We start from the raw sequence: 16,687 nt of genomic DNA, 5'->3' as shown, positions 1-16,687 counted from the left end.
CAGGATCGTATTTGTTGAAAAGGACTGATCAATGGGGTTAGAATAGAAAACGTTATTTCTGGCCATGCGGATTGTGACCTGTTTTGTCCAAATGTCTGTGAACAGAAAGAAGCCAGGAATGGTCAGAGCAAAGAATGCTGACTAACAATTAGGTCTCTTTTCCCTTTGAATAGTCAAAATTACTCCTCCAGCTCTCCCTTTGGCCTCAAGTGGAAAGGGAAAAATGAAAGCCTCCCCTTACTGAGTTGTTGCAGCGGAACAGCAGTAGGCTGGGAGCAGAAGTGTGGAGGTGGACAAGTCTGCTATTTTCATGGCTGCGCCTTGGTGGGTGTTCATCTTGCTTCGTTAGCACTGCCGTTCCACGGCCAGTGGCTGTGTCGGCTGCCTCTACTATGCCTGAGTCCCTCATATGGGCAGTTTTCTTTGCCAGACCCAATTGTGTCACGATGAAACTTTCTGCAGTTACTAGCTTTTATAGAAAGCAACCCTGAAACATTTATAGACCTCCATAAAGGTGAGGATTAGCTGTCTTTATACTTTTGGTTTTAGCAGATTTTGAAATCTTGATTTTGGAATCTGTATTAGCATTTTATTCCATGTTCTATTATCCTGTAAACGTTGCTCTCCTTTTAAGGTGGGTGCTTTTCTTAGCTTTTTGTGAGCATGAAGGCTTACTTTCCCATCATTCATAACTTCTGCAAGTGTTCCTGGGAGATAAGTGACTCTTTCATTAGCCAACCTCAGGTCTTGTTCCGGGCCATTCTCGCCATCAAGGAGAGCCAAGTGTCCCGGCTGTGTGGAGAGGGTACAGAGCAGCTCTCCTAACACCTGACTTTGTGCTGACTCACTGCTTATGTAAGCTTTGCGAATCGGCCAGCAGGGTCCTCTCCTTGGGGTGGCCTGACAGGTACCCCCTGCTGCTGCTAACCCTTCCTCTCAGCATTCCCAACATTTCTTTCACCTAATAGATCCTAGGAAGTAGTGAGCACTTAGAGAATTACTGTAAATACTTGTTTTTAAACGGAAAAAAAACCTTTTTCTGTTTGAATTGCTACATTCCTTAACTGTTTTGCTCTTGATTATGATAATACTCCAATTGTGGATTCTCTTGCTGTGTGACACCTACAGAAAGAAGGGTCATATCATTCTCTGCTCTTTCTATTTTTTGTAGTTTGTGTTGTTTTGTTACCCTGGTCTTGTTTTTTGTTTTTGTCTCCACTGCTCAGCCACAACCTTCATGAAGCAAGATCCCGTGTTTTATTCATCAGTGTGTGCCCAGCACCAATATAGCACGGCGGGCTGAGAGCGATGACTAGGATTGGTCATGTTAATGTTCAGCACAGTGAGAAGCAGATGAGCACTTTGGGCTGAAAAAGGCCGCTCAGTGTAGACAGGAAGTAAGAAAGCAAACTGGGAAGTGAAGCTCTGGACACATAGACCCCGGCCTAACCATGCAGGACTTTAAAGACTACGTTCAGCTTCTTTTGTTTAATTCATGTGAGAGACAGATAGCTCCCACCTGCCCAGTCACTCCCCAGACGTCCACAACGGCTAGGGCTGGGCCAAGGCCATAGCTGAAGCCAGAAAGTTAATCCAGGTCTCCCACATGGAAGGCTGGAACCCAATTAATGGGGTTGGGAGCCAGAGTTGGGTATTAAACCCATGGCCACTATGGAGTACATGTATCTTAACTAGATGATCCAGGGCCAGTATTGTGGCATAACAAGGTAAGCTGCTTCTGCCTGTGATGCCAGCATCCCATGAGTGTTATTGGTTTGAGTCCCAGCTGCTCCACTTCTGATCCAGCTCCCTGCTAATATGCCTGATAAAGCAGCAAAAGATGGCCCAAATACTTGGGCCTCCGCACCCACACGGGAGACCTGTAAGGAGCTCTTGACTTCAGCAGGTCCAGCCCTGGCTATTGTGGCCATTTAGAATATGTCTCTCCTGTTTTGTAGATTTTCATTTTGAGTATCCTAGCAACTTTCAGCCTTATCACAAAACTTTGACCTAATACAAATAAAGTTGTTTCAAAAAATATTTACAGAAACACCTAAATAGAGCTCTGTGACTTAATGTTAGAAGCTGCTTTGAAGCCTTTTAGATTTCAAGCCTGTACTAAGGAATGTGTATGCATTATTTTAAAGATTTACTTTATTTATTTGAAAAGCAGAGTTACAGACAGAGACAGATCTCCATCCATTGGTTCTCTCCCCAGATGGCTACAATGGCCAGAGCTGGGTAGTCCAAAGCCAGGAGCTGCTTCTGAGTCCCCCACGTGGGAGCATCTTCTGCTACCCTCCCAGGTTCATTAACAGGGAGCTGGATCAAAAGTGAATAACCAGGACTCGAGCTGTCACCCACATGGGATGCTAGTGCCGCAGGGCGCAGCTTTACCTGCTGCTACGCCACAGCACCAGCCCTGCATTTGTTCTTTAATCCTGCAAGAGAAATGTTACTTACTTTCTGAAAATTAGAAAGTAGACTCAAATGACATAACTTTTCAGTAAGGATTCAAATTCTAGCTGTACTTAACCCCAAGGTCCACACTTCCCATTCTGCTATACTGCTCTGCTATCTGGCTGACCAGCTAGAATCACTACTGCTGCTATTTTAATGTGCGCACTTTACATATGAAATTATTTAACTTCTCTTTCCACCTCTTATTATACAGAGTACCTTTGAATAATGACATGTCACTGTCACACCTCCTTGTAGTAGCTTGCCTCCTGCTTTGCACGTGTGTAATTAATGAGCTTCTGGAAAGACACACATAGATTTCTCATCCAGAATCTAACTGTAGAAATCCTCATTGCCTCCTTTTGGTCCTGGCTGCTAGAAGAAGTGCTACCATGAAGAGTAGGGACTCTGATTTAGGTCCTGACTCTGTCTCCTCCCGGCTGAGTGTCAGTGGACAAGTCACATGACTTCTGACTCTGTTTCCTGAGCTGTAAAGTGAGGTTGCAATAGTGGGTACCTCCTAGGGTTGTTTGAGAAATAGTGAAACTAATATAAGTAAGGTATTTTCATATGTACTGGATACATAGTAAACAGTTACATGCTTTTACTGATTCTCAATATCAGCATCATATTTACATGTTAACCAGTTTGCACCTTGAGCCTTCATAGCCTTTGAAGACTACTAAGGAGCAAGTCTAGAAAGGTAATCCTCAACATGTTCAGAATCCACACAGAGAAATCATCATTTGGGGCATTGTTTGAAATGCACGGTCACAGCCATACAGTGACCTTGCTTCTAATGGCTCACTCTCCGGGTGGCTGCAACGGCCAGTGCTGGCCAGACTGAAGCCAGGAGCTCAGAACTCAATATTTGAATCTCCCACAAGGGCTTAGGTACTTGCGTCCCTGCCGCATAGCTGGGATACCTGGATAAATTTGTTGACTGCTAGCTTCAGTCTGGCCCAGCTTCAGCTGTTGTGAGCATTTAGGGAGTAAATCAGCAGATGGAAGATCTCTAGTGCTCACTCTGCCTCTCAAATAGATTTAAAAAGAATAAAAATAAAACAAATGAAGTCTTGAAAGGAGTGGGATACTATTGTATGTGAGTATAATTCATGCAAAAGTATAAACTAGGCTTTTTATTTAAAAGTATGACATACCTGATTATTTAGTCACATTTTTAAAGATACACGTTTTTAAAGATTCCTAAAATAGCCAGGGCAAGGCCATACCAAAGCCAGGAACCTAGAATTCAGTTCCAGGCTTCTAAATGGTTAACAGGGACCCAGATATCTGATCTGTCGCGTACTTAATGCTTTCCAGTGTGTGCAGTAGCAGGAAGCTGGAATGGAAGGAGGATCTGGGACTTGAACCCAGGCATTCAAGTATGGAATGAAATACAATCTAACCTTTGTGCCTCTGCCTGTCCTGAGACACATACTTTTTTGAAAAAAAAAAAAAAAGGAAAGGCAGATATACAGAGAGGAGGAGAGACACAGAGGAAAATCTTCCATCCATTGATTCACTTCCCAAGTGACCACAATGGCTGGAGCTGAGCCAGTCCGAAGCCAGGAGCCAGGAACTCTTCCGGGTCTCCCACGCCAGTGCAAGGTCCCAAGGCTTTGGGCTGTCCTCGACTGCTTTCCCAGGCCACAAGCAGGGAGCTGGTGGGAAGTGGGGCTGCCTTTCAAATAAATACATTAAAAAAGATGGGAGTGGGAGTAATTAGTATTTGTAGTGTTGTAAGAATTAAACTAATTGTTACACATAAGAGGCTTTAGAATAATACTTAGCATATACCAAGTATTGGTACTATCTATTTTAGCAACTCTGTTAACACTAACTGCATGGAGTTAGAAGGGATCAGGGTGACCCCAGGGGTTTGGGTCACAGCAAGGGGACAGTGAAGGAGCCATTAGCTGAGATGACATCAACTACAGGAGGAGCGGGTTGGAGGATATCAGAAACATAGAAATGTGAAGTGGTACAGTAAGTACCATTAGAAATATGGAGTAGAATTAAGGGTAGGATGGGATGGGGCTATACATCTAGTAATCATCAGAAAATAAATTAAAATGATTAGGTCCTTAACGGGGTTGGGATTACAGATCGTACAGCCCATCCTTGGAGCCTGTGCTCCCCACAAGCTGCCACACAAATCATGCCCAGCTTAGGGAGGTGGCGCTGGCACAGACCTACCCCAGGGAGATCGGCAGGGGGTTGCTTGTTGACAACATTGCTTATCAAAATTGCTAAAAATAGGATTAAGCAAAGATAGAGACATCTTTTGTTTTAGTGAGGTGTCTGTCATAAATACCATGTTGTAGCAGGAATTGTAGGAAAGTAAAGATTTGAGAATTGAAAGGGAACTTGGATGATCTGTTCCAGTTGTTCATCAATATGTCCTTGTCTGGCCTTTTTTATTTTATATTTATTTATTTGAAAGCCAGAGAAATCTTCCACCTGTTGGTTTACAGTGAGGGTTTGGATAGTTTGAAGCAAGAATCTCCCACCCATGGGTGGCAGGAACTGAAATACCAGGGCTGCCTTTCAATTAAACAGAAAAAATTTTTTAAGAAAAAGATCCTCATAAAAGCAGGTGTTACTGTCTGTCGCTACTAGGATTGCAGGCTTCTTAGCAGTGTGTTATTTCTTTGCATCTCTGATGTTTAACATAGACCCTGTACATAGGGAACACACTGGAGCTTTGTTGAAAAGAGAGTAAGTCATCTGGCCAGGCTTATATGGATCCATTAAGCGCAAACATCAGGCCCTTCTGTTCATTGTGAGCCAAAAAAACAGGTCCTCCCATGACAAAGCAGTTTCAGAGGAACAGTCCCCAACCCCCTCAGATAATCAGGGGTGGTTTGCAGTTGAATTGGGAGGAGGCAGGCTGAATAACAGGAAGTTAATAATTTAAACTGAGACCCAACATAGTATGAACTCTTCACCAGCACTATAGGGAAAAGCCGTCTACTGGAAGCTGTTTTCCTGTAAAAACTTGGATATGTTTGATATGTAGTAACAGAGATTCAAGCACTGAAAGACAGACCCAGTGTGGTAGCATAGCGGCTAATGTCCTCACTTTGCATGTGCTGGATCCCATAGGAACGCCAGTTCTAATCCTGGTGGCCCTGCTTCCCATCCAGCTCCCCGCTTGTATCCTGGGAAAGCAGCCGAGGACAGCCTAAAGCCTTGGGACCCTGCACTGGTGTGGGAAACCTGGAAAAAGCTCTGGATCAGTGCATCTCTGGCCATTGCGGCCGTTTGGGGAGTGAACCATCAGAAAGAAGATCTTTCTCTCTGTCTCTCCTCCTCTCTGTATATCTGCCTTTCCAATAAAAATAAAATAAATCTTTAAAAAAAAGGCACTGAAACGCATGTGAGATCTGGAAGGGTCATGTTTAAAGAGATTCAGGTGAGCATTTATAATAATTACTGACTAGTTGTCACCTTTGTACAGGCACTATGCTAGCCTCTTGGGGCTCAAGAAAAGTGTGGCTGCTGGTTTGTGTCCCGGCTGCTCCACTTCTGATCCAGCTTCCTTGCTGATGGCCTAGGTGCTGGAGAGACCAGAAAGACGCTCTTGTTGCCCAGCTTCAGACCAGCCCAGCCAGCTTAGCTCCTGCTGACGTGGCCATCTGGGAGCGAACCAGTGTAAACAAGATGGCTGGCTGGCTGGCTCTCTCCCTAATTCTGACTTGAGTAAAATAAGTCTTTAGAAAAAGGATTTTTGAGATAAACTGTAAATTCAGAAATGACCAGGATAATTGTCATGAGCAATATACGTATCAATTGCCATTTCAAACTTCACTACAAATATATTTATGAATTATTTTCATTTGAAAGGCAGATTTTACAGAGAGAAGGAGAGATAGAGAAGTTCTATCCATGGGTAGTTCATTCCCTAAATGGCCGCAACAGCCAGAGCTGAGCTGATCTGACGCCAGGAGCCTCATCCAGCTCTCACACATGGGTTCAAGATCCCAAGGTGCTGAATCAGAAGTAGAGCAGCCAGGAAACAAACCAACACCCATATGGATAGGAAGGAGAGGATTAGCCAGTTGAGCCATTGCACTAGGTCCTATTTGGAAGCCTTTAATTTTTTAAAAGAGGCTCTCCAACGGTGCAAAGAAAGTAACCAGTCCGACAGCTTGCTGTGCGCCCTGGGTGCTGTTTGTTCTAAGTGTGTTTCACATTTACCAATTCATTTCACCCTCTCAAGTCATCTAAGTGAGCATTACTGTTACAGCCATCTAACAACTAGGAAAATGGATACAGAGGTTAAGTGCCAGGGTCAAGTGGCAAGAAACAGCCATATTTGAACCCCAAGTACTCAGTGTCAGATCCCTTGGACTGCTGCTGCACTAAAGGGAGCCAGATTTCAATAATCACGCTTTTCACGTTTGTGCCTTTTGTGTGTATTTATGTAAATTCTTCCCTGTGCTCTAACACACTGCCTTTGAAAGATTTTCAAATTTTGCTGTTACATCTGGAATTTAGTTGTCTGTGTGTGATGAATGTATCTGATGTTTTAAATTTTAATTAGTTTATTCAAGAGGCAGAGACTGCACGAGCTCCTATTGTTGGGTTACTCTGAATTGCCCCAGTTACTGCTTCATGCTGAACCTAGGGGTCAGAACTCCACCCCTGCTGCCCCCCGGGCTCTGCACTGACAGGAAACTGGTTATCCAGTGCTGAACCTATAAACCTTCTATAGGTCATGAGTATCTTAACTAGACCAGACTGCCGCATCTTGATTGATTGTTATTATATGTGAACAGCCTAATTGCAAATCAAAGTTACTAAAAAAGAGTAGTATTCCTCAGTTGGTCCATTTAAAGTTCACAACTAAATCAGATCCTTCCAGTGCTACATATCGCGGCCTGAAGCCCAGACGTGCCCGTGCTGACACTCATTCTGCTCTCTCTGATTCCACAGCTCCGCCTGCCTCCTCCTGACTCCATCTCCCTTCTTCCCCAGCCTCCTCTCCTCTCTATCCCAACTTCTCCCATCTTTTCAAGAATACTGCCTGCCTGCCAGAATTGGGAGGCATTGCCAAGTAGTCCAGTGATTTTTGGGGTGCCTCTGTTAAGTAAACCACCTTCCTCCCAGAGCTGTGTGGGTCACTCAGTACTGAAGGCTAAAGACTTGAGTTCTGTCCGCTGTCCCCTCTCAGGCCTGTTGCTGATCCAGAGAACAAGTCATGTGTGGGGACATGACCTGTGGGAAGTAAACAGAAATCAGATACAGAGTCCGCTTCGTCTCTCTGCTACTGTGTAGGGAAATAAAATCACATCTAAAATGTGATCATTTTAAAGTAACTATTGGAAAGTTGTGTTTTATGCAGATCCCTAAACCAGTGTGATCAGTGTTAATCCTCTAGATTCAGTAAGCTTGATCAAAAGGAGGTCTGCAGATTAAATGCAAATTAGTATTTGTGTAAATATCATAGAACTTCAGAACAAAATCTGAAACATACATAAGCTTGGGACATTATTTGAGTAATATTCACCAGGCTTGCTTTTCTTTATATTGTGGTGATCTTTGAGCTGAGTTTAAACCTGAAGACTCATTTAGGGTCATATAATATACTGTAGTTACGGGATCTAAAATCTCATTCATAAAGAAAATAAAATAATGAAAACCTTCTAGAGTTGAGCAAACTGAGCACTGAACAAAATGGATTCCTAGGTGCTCTTGTTTGCAACTCTAATAACTTGAGTATCTGGAACTCTCCTTCTCCCTGGCTGTTTCACTGGCTCCAGACAGGCAAGGCAGGAGACAGTTATTGTATTGTGTTAGTCTTTTTTCCAAATATCCTTTTTTTTTAAGTAGTGGAGTATAATGTCATTTTGTTGTTAATCAGTCTCAATATTTCTAAATTGTTCATCTAGAAGGAAAGTATCTTTTATATCAATGGTAATATATGGAATCCAGTAACTAATTAAATGTTTAAAAGTTGAGATCAGCATAATTCCTGCTCAGGTAGCCACTGAGGCAATATCCACAATGAAGAAAGAAAGTTACTGGCATTTCATGTTTATTTGGATTTGGTATATTATGAAAACATGGGGTGGAGGCAGGGGATAACCTCTACAAGTAAATACGTATGCACAGAAAGGGGGTGTGACCTTAACTTCTAATGTGGAAAACTCACCATTGATACTTGACCTGGGAATGTGCCTTGCTCAGGAGGCTGTTCTAAGGTCGTGTCCGTTACTGCCCAACGGGGACAGTATCTGTGGTCTCTCTGTGAGCCCTTCTCTGCTCTCACAAGCCACATCCAGTGTCTCTCCCACCTCACCCCACCCACCCGAGTTTGGGAAACAAGACTTCTCCCCAGTTTGAAGTAGGAAAGTTTAACCTTCAAATGTGAGCAGCAGATCCGAAGCCAGGAGCCAAGAACTTCTTCCGGGTCTCCCACGCAGGTGCAGGGTCCCAAAGCTGTGGGCCGTCCTCAACTGCTTTCCCAGGCCACAAGCAGGGAGCTGGATGGGAAGTAGAGCTGCTGGGATTAGAACTGGTGCCCATATAGGATCCTGGCGCGTTCAAGGCAAGGACTTTAGCTACTAGGCCACGCCGCCGGGCCCACCTTTTTTTTTTTTAAGATTTATTTTTACTGGAAAGTCAGATACACACAGAGGAGAGACAGAGCGGAAGATCTTCTGTGCTCTGATTCACTCCCCAAGTGGCCACAGCAGCTGGAGCTGCACCAGTCTGAAGCCAGGAGCTGGGAGCCTCCTCCGGGTCTCCCATGTGGGTGCAGGGTCCCAAGGCTTTGGGCTATCCTCCACTGCTTTCCCAAGCTACAAGCAGGGAGCTGGGAAGTGGGGCTGCTGGGCTTAGAACCAGTGCCCATATGGGATCCCAGTGTGTGCAAAGCAAGGACTTTAGCCACTAGGGTACCACGCCAGGCCTTTTGGGGACCACATTTTATTTATCCAGTAAAAGGCACAACTTTCCAAGTCAGTATCTTTGACTTGTTTAATTACTTTTCCTGGCCCTCTCTGAGTTACCTTATGCAGGTAAAGCAGTTTCTGCGGTGTGGTAACATCCTTTCCTCTTTAGCAGTACTTTCCCATTTGTACCTCTTCCTGTCCCCAGCTACCAGTTAAGTGAGCAAATGATCTATTACCCTTGACATGACAGGATAAAAAGATACTGTGATAAAAATCTGGCTTTTATACCTAGCCACTGACCTACCTAATCTTGCCAATATTTTCAGATGTAAGTCTGGATGGATCTGAATTAGTTATATTTAAATATCAAGATGTTTTTACCTACTTAATTTCAAATGCAGATGTACCTGCTCTACATAGATATTGTTCTCAGCCTAATTATGCATTAACGATGTGAATTACCTAAATCATACTTAAATCTACTGAGGGAACTTTGTTATTTAAAGCAATACTGTAATAAATCCCTTAGCAAAAGAATACCCTCATATTCCATCTGATGAGAATCTTTGGTATATGTGGTGTGTGTTTGCCTAAAGCATAGTGGACTTGTATGTGAACAGTATACAGGAGGGACAGGGTTTATTCAGGACAGGAGGGATCCTAGGCCACTTCCTGTGTGGAGATTTGAAAATAAATTTTCAGCACATTTAAGCCCAGCAATGCTAGCGAATGTTGGGCTTCTTCTAACATCTACGCCTTGTTTCCATGCTAGATTGAGCGGTTGGAAGTAAGCAGCCTTGCCCAGACTTCCAGTGCGGTGGCCTCCAGCACTGATGGCAGCATCCACGCAGACTCTGTGGATGGCATCCCAGACCCTCAGCGCACCAAGGCCGCCATTGCTCACCTGCAGCAGAAGATCCTGAAGCTGACGGAGCAGATCAAGATTGCCCAGACAGCCCGAGACGACAATGTGGCAGAGTACTTGAAGCTTGCCAACAGTGCGGACAAGCAGCAGGCGGCCCGCATCAAGCAGGTCTTTGAGAAGAAGAACCAGAAATCTGCCCAGACCATCCTCCAGCTGCAAAAGAAGCTTGAGCACTATCACAGGAAGCTGCGCGAGGTGGAGCAGAATGGGATCCCCCGGCAGCCGAAGGATGTCTTCAGGGACATGCACCAGGGGCTGAAGGACGTGGGAGCCAAGGTGACAGGCTTCAGTGAAGGTGTGGTTGACAGTGTCAAAGGTGGCTTTTCCAGCTTCTCCCAGGCCACCCATTCAGCAGCAGGGGCTGTGGTCTCAAAGCCCAGAGAGATTGCCTCACTAATCCGGAACAAATTTGGCAGTGCAGACAACATCCCTAACCTGAAGGACTCTTTGGAGGAAGGACAAGTGGACGATGGGAAGGCTCTGGGGGTGATTTCAAACTTTCAGTCAAGCCCAAAATATGGTAGTGAAGAAGATTGTTCTAGTGCCACTTCAGGCTCGGTGGGAGCCAACAGCACCACTGGGGGCATTGGCGTAGGAGCATCCAGCTCCAAAACAAATACCCTGGACATGCAGAGCTCAGGATTTGATGCGCTGCTGCACGAAATCCAGGAGATCCGGGAAACCCAGGCCAGACTAGAGGAATCCTTTGAGACCCTCAAGGAACATTATCAGAGGGATTACTCCTTAATAATGCAGACCCTGCAGGAGGAGCGATACAGGTAAGTCATGAGGAATTGAAATCTGAAGTTAACTTGCTCCGGGTTCCTTTCCTTTGGGGGCAGCGAAGTGACTTTAAAAGATCTTTCTCTTTCTCTTCAATGCCCAGAGCGTGTTAGATGCATTAGGACATCCACATAGGTTCTTGTTTCACTGACATCAGAGCGGAGGCTCTGCTGCCACACAGGTGATTCCCGGTCTAGGAGGCCTGCCAGTCAGCTTGGAGCAGTCGTCTCCCGTGCTCATTCTAGTTCAGGAGTTTATTATGCATTAATAATCACAAAACCACAGAACCATTGCAGCCCAATCAGAAGATCTAGAATTCCTGGAATTCTGTGGAAATAAAAGGTATAGCCCAGCCAGAATGTAATGAACCATGTAGATATCTGGCCTTAAACATGCTTATCTCTGGACAAGTGGTACAGGAAGATTAGACTGGAGAGAAGTGTAGATAAGTATGTCTGTAACCTTTGTCATGAGTTGGCAAATGTCTGGTAACTGTGAAATGGCTCTCTGGTAGTTAGAAAATTCTCCAATGGCTAAATGGTTTGAGTAGAAATCTGTGTGAAAGGAGGTCTGGTCTCTTCTCTATGCCTGACTACACTCATTTTCATGGTAGACCACCTTGACCTGCGCTGCAGATGTAGCCTTTCCTTTGCTTCCTTCCCGTGCAGAGAAAAATAACATCCTCTAGGGAGAACTAACTAACGTAGTACGCAAACCCTGTTAGCCAGAGACAGACTCAGACTGATTGTAAGGAAGAGGAATCAAGGGCTGAACAGATAGATACCTTTAAGGGCCCTTGGGCCTCTCTGGAATGGTGTTTTTTTAAAGTTCACTTTATGAGGCAAGGCATTCGCGTGTATCCAGCAGTGCTGATGGAGAGTTCCAGGTGCCTCTCAGCTGGGAGCAGTGCCCATCAGTTATTCAGTCCTGCCTCCTCTTTACTCTTTCAATTCTAATTTAAGACTTTGAGAGAAAGGAAAAGGTCCAAAAGCCTATATGTTACTGGTTTTTTTTTAAACATTTATGTTTATTTACTTGGAAGGCAGAGTCAGACTGATAGTTCTATTCTGCTGGGTCACTCCCTAAATGTTCTAAATAGCCAGGGCCGAGCTGGGCCAGAGCCATCTGAATGGCAAGGACAGGATTGCTTGTGCCATCATGTGCTGCTTCCCAGTGTGGGGTCAGGAGCAGAGCCAGGACTCAGACCCTCACTATGGGATAGGAGCGTCCCAGCAGGCATCTTCACCTTCGGGCCACATGTCTGTCCCCATTATAATTTTTATTTCTATTTTTTTAAAACCATTTTAATTTTTGATAATGTTTGGATACTTGGGAGGAATGCATGCCCATGTGAACCATCTGTCTGGGTGGGGAGGGTTGAGGAACGGGGAAAAGTAGATGAGACAACTATTACCAATCTCCTTTTTGCTTCCTGTATCTGGGGAAAGTAGGGAGAGAGCCGCTCCCAGCAGCCCAACCACATCAGTACCCAGGAATGGAGGATGGCCACCAATGTCACCCCAGGGGCCCCAATGTGGAGCATGTTCCAGGGATAGTGCTTAAGTGGTTTTAATAGTTCTGAGAAGTTGTTGGTTTTGTTGGTTCAGTCTGTCCTGCATCCTATTCAGCTCTTGTACACATCAGTGGACGGTGAACCCTAGCACACCCCAAACTGATCCCACTCTCCAGCCCACACGTGCCAACATCTGTTCAGCCAGGCCCAGCCACAGCCTTAGCCCTGGTTCTCATGCTCACCAATGGGAGCTGCAGCCAGTCAGATGGGTGCCCACAATTTCCCTACTAGACCCAATCCCAGCCCCAGACATTGCACTTTCCAGGTGGTTCTATGGTCCAGACTGACAGGACTTGACCCAGTCCCAGCATCTGCTAGCCATTACTGTGGCAAAGCTCAACCAGCCTGCACTTACTCTGGCTCATGCATACACCAGTGGATATGGTCACTTAGCCTAGCCTGGCTCTCTCCCTAACCCAGCTCACATGCAGGCCAGTGGACTTTGTAGTCCCTCCCAGCCTGGTCTGCCCTTGTCCCAGCTCTCACTCAGCAGGGGTGTCCTCGCAGCTCCCCTACTGGACTTGCCCCCAGTCCCATCTTATGTGTGCATGTGGGAGCTATGGCCCAGACTGACATTGTTCGCTTCACCTCAGCATTCACCAGCAGGTGCTGCAGCTTGGCTCAGCATAGCCTGCCCTGAGTTCCAGCTGATGTTGATGGGTACTGAAGCCTAGCCCAGCCAAGCCAGCCCCTAGTCCAACCCAACATAACCTGTCTTGGGCTTTGCCGTCAGATGCTGCAGCCTGGCCTGCCCTGCCCAATTCTTTGTTCTCATTATACATCCAACTCTGAGGTTCAAATTCCAAGTCTATCACTTAACTAACTTTGTTTTTTTTTTTTAAAGATTTATTTTTATTATTTTTTTTTTTATTGGAAAGGCGGATATACAGAGAGGAGAGACAGAGAGGAAGATCTTCCGTCCGATGATTCACTCCCCAAGTGAGCGCAACGGCCGATGCTATGCCGATCCGAAGCCAGGAGCCTCTTCCGGGTCTCCCACGCAGGTGCAGGGTCCCAAAGCTTTGGGCCGTCCTCGAATACCCTCCCGGACCACAGGCAGGGAGCTGGAAAGGAAGCGGGGCTGCCGGGATTAGAACCGGCGCCCATATGGGATCCCGGGCGTGCTAGGCGAGGACCTTAACCTCTTGCGCCACCGCGCAGGGCCCCACTTAACTAACTTTGAAAACAAGGCATTTCTTGAGCTTCGCTAAGTTATTTCCTCATCTCTAACATAGGATTAGTAGTCCTTCCTTAAACAATTACAACATACAAATGAAGTAGTTTGTGAAAGAAGTGCTTAGCTCACTGCCTGGCCATAGCTGCTCTTAGCCCTTTTAGTCAGTGCAATGGCCACCCTCCCAGCACACCCCCTTTGTCTGAGCATGAGGACCTAGGCCTTCCACAGTCAGCTGCTAACAAAGCAAAGCGAAACACACAACCAACTGCTTTGGCATCTTTATTTTGAATGGGAAGCACAACATTCCAGATCTTAAATTCCTCTGAGCTTGTAACATCTTCACAGAGGAACAAGTTTTGCCAGGCCCACCGTGTGTGTTAGAGACAGACCAGAATTCAGCTTCCTATTGCTGCCTCTTTAGAAGAATGAAGTGCGAGCTGCTTAGGAGGCAATGCACTATACGTTTCTTTGCACTGTACTTGGTGCAATACCTAGTCATACGGACCAGAAAGGAAGGTGAATTAAAAAAAAAAAAATGCATGGGGAGTGGAGATGAGACCTATGATCTGGCTGACTTTGCCATCCTATTTTAAGTTTTTCCTTAAGCAACAAGCTTGAAGAAAGTCTTCCTTGGGAAAGGTAGCTGACAGTCATTTTTTTTTTTTCCACAGCCCTTTTGTTGCATTTTATATAAAATTTTATGAGCAGCTATAGGGTCTATCATGATGGCTCAATGGCTAATTCCTCACCTTGCAAGCACCAGGATCCCATATGGGCACTGATTTGTGTCCCAGATGCTCCACTTCTCACCCAGCTCCCTGCCTGTGGCCTAGGAAAGCAGCAGAGGACGGCCCAAGGCCTTGGGACCCTGACCCACTTGGGAGACCCGGAAAAGGCTCCTGGCTTCAGCTCCGCTTTGGCCGCTGTGGCCATTTGGGGAATGAACCACAGGATAGAATATGTGTCTCTCAGCCTTTCCTTCTCTTGGTAAATCTGATCTGCCTTTCCAATAAAAAAATAAATCTTAAAAAAAAAAAAAAACAGATTCTCATGTTAGGACATACATTTATCTGACTTTGGTCATTGAACAATTTCGAATAGGTGAATTTTCCCCCATAAATTGAAGCCAATTTTAAACACTTTTGGAGAATTTCTGTAACCTCCTTTAAAAAAAAAAATACACTGAACCTGACTGGAAATAGTTTAGAATGGTGCTGGGCAGGTTAGGCTAGATTACATGTCTCTGCAGTAAATGTCAGCCTTTCTTTGCTTGTTTTCGGCGTTATAGTTTTATTTTTTTCTCCTTTCCATATCTCCTCCACTGTTGGTGAGCCCGATTCTTCTGTGGTGGAAATAGGCTAAGGATGAATTTGATGGAATCTTTAGTGACCCAGTTGGTACATAAATGGCCACTCTAGAAGCATTTTTTTCTCTGCTTTAATTTATTAATGTATTTTTAAAACTGCTTTAAAAACTATTTATTTGAAAACCAGAGCAACAGGGAGAGAGGAAGACATAGATCTTCCATTTGCTGATTTACTCCCCGGATGGCTGTCACAGCCAGGTCTAGGCCAAGCTGATGCCAAGAGTCTGGAACTCCATGTGGATCTCCCCCGTGGGTGCCAGCAACCCAAGGGCTCTAAACATCTTCCCCTGCTTTCCCAGGCACATTCACAAGAAGCTGCATCGGGAACAGAGTAGCCTGGAACTGGTGCTCCGGCATGGGATGCCGGCTTTGACAGTGGCAGCTTGACCTGTTGTACAACGCTGGCCCTTCTTTTACTAATGTCTGAGTGACAAGAGTGATGTTGCTGCTGGTTACTTGCACTGATGTGTATTACTAACCTGCAGCTGAGCTGTATTGTCCTCATTTTACAGATGAGGAAATGGAGGTCCACTGGGACTTCCCAGTTTGCCAAAGGTCACTCAGTAAGTGTCCAGTTGGGGTTCAGATGGCCTTGTATCTGAATTCATACCACAGGAGGCTTTTTCCAGCTGAATCCTGGGCTGGCCATGGGTGCTGGGCTTTTCCCAGGCCAGAGTTTGTGTTCACTAAAAGTTGAGTCACTGTTTAAGATACTTGTTTAAATACTGTGAATTTATATTTTATTTTGTACCATGAATTCCCAAGCTAGTACAACAATGTGATGGGTGGGACCCCAGTCCTTATTCCCCTTTCAGGCCACTCCCTCTGTGATGTCACTTGCTGAAAGTGCTTCCATTGCTCCTGACCATAGTAAGTCGAGCCAGGAAAGGTAGTTACCCACGACCACCTGCTGAACTCTGGGATGAGCAGAAACATCCTGGAGCCTGAGTCAGCATGTGTGCATGCTGCCTGCAGTTGGCGGTCTGAGCTCTACTCTGAGCTTGGTGGGGGCAGTGAGAGCCCGTGTTTGGAGGAGGCAGGAAGTGAGGTTTGCAGACCCACAGGGCGCTGGATCTGTGCTTTCCTCAGAGTCTGCTCATCTCATTCAAGTGTTCTCACAGGTCTGTCCTGGCAGCTAGGTTGATACTTCAGAGATGGATTAAGCATCTAGTTTAATCTCATCTGCACATACAACTGTTGAAGCCCAGAAGGATCAACTGGACTTTTGTCAGGTCACACGGTAAAATAATTTCACATTTATTTAATTTTCTGCTAAAAACCAGGGACAAGGGGACTGGCGTTGTGGTGCAGCAAGCCAGGAAAGCTATGACACCAGTGTCCCAGTGGTTTAAGTCCTGGCTGCTCCACTTCCAGCCCAGCTCCCCACTGATGCACCTGAGAAGGCAACAGAAGAGGGTCCAAGTGCTTGGGCCCTGCCCCCTCCGTGGGAGACTCAGATAGAATGCCCGGCCCAGCCCTGGCTGTCACAGTGCAGGGAAAG

The 16,687-nt window shown here is 45.6% G+C and overlaps 1 protein-coding gene across 6 annotated transcripts in view; it reads left to right on the top strand.

Annotated features, from left to right (window-relative positions):
• The window catches only part of TMCC1 (transmembrane and coiled-coil domain family 1), a 130,908-nt gene that overhangs the window by 101,760 nt on the left and 12,461 nt on the right, over window positions 1–16,687 (top strand). For all 6 annotated transcript variants that reach the window (XM_040995240.1, XM_040995243.1, XM_040995239.1 and 3 more), the window contains one exon: window positions 10,135–11,066. In XM_040995240.1, the coding sequence (XP_040851174.1) occupies window positions 10,135–11,066 (932 nt within the window). The remainder of the gene's footprint in view (window positions 1–10,134; window positions 11,067–16,687) is intronic.

This window comes from Ochotona curzoniae, unplaced genomic scaffold, assembly GCF_017591425.1.
Source record: "Ochotona curzoniae isolate NIBS_2020 unplaced genomic scaffold, NIBS_Ocur_1.0 contig_908, whole genome shotgun sequence".
Lineage (NCBI taxonomy): Eukaryota > Metazoa > Chordata > Mammalia > Lagomorpha > Ochotonidae > Ochotona > Ochotona curzoniae.
Note: the sequence above shows the minus strand (reverse complement) of the source record. Positions and strands in the feature narration are given on the sequence as shown.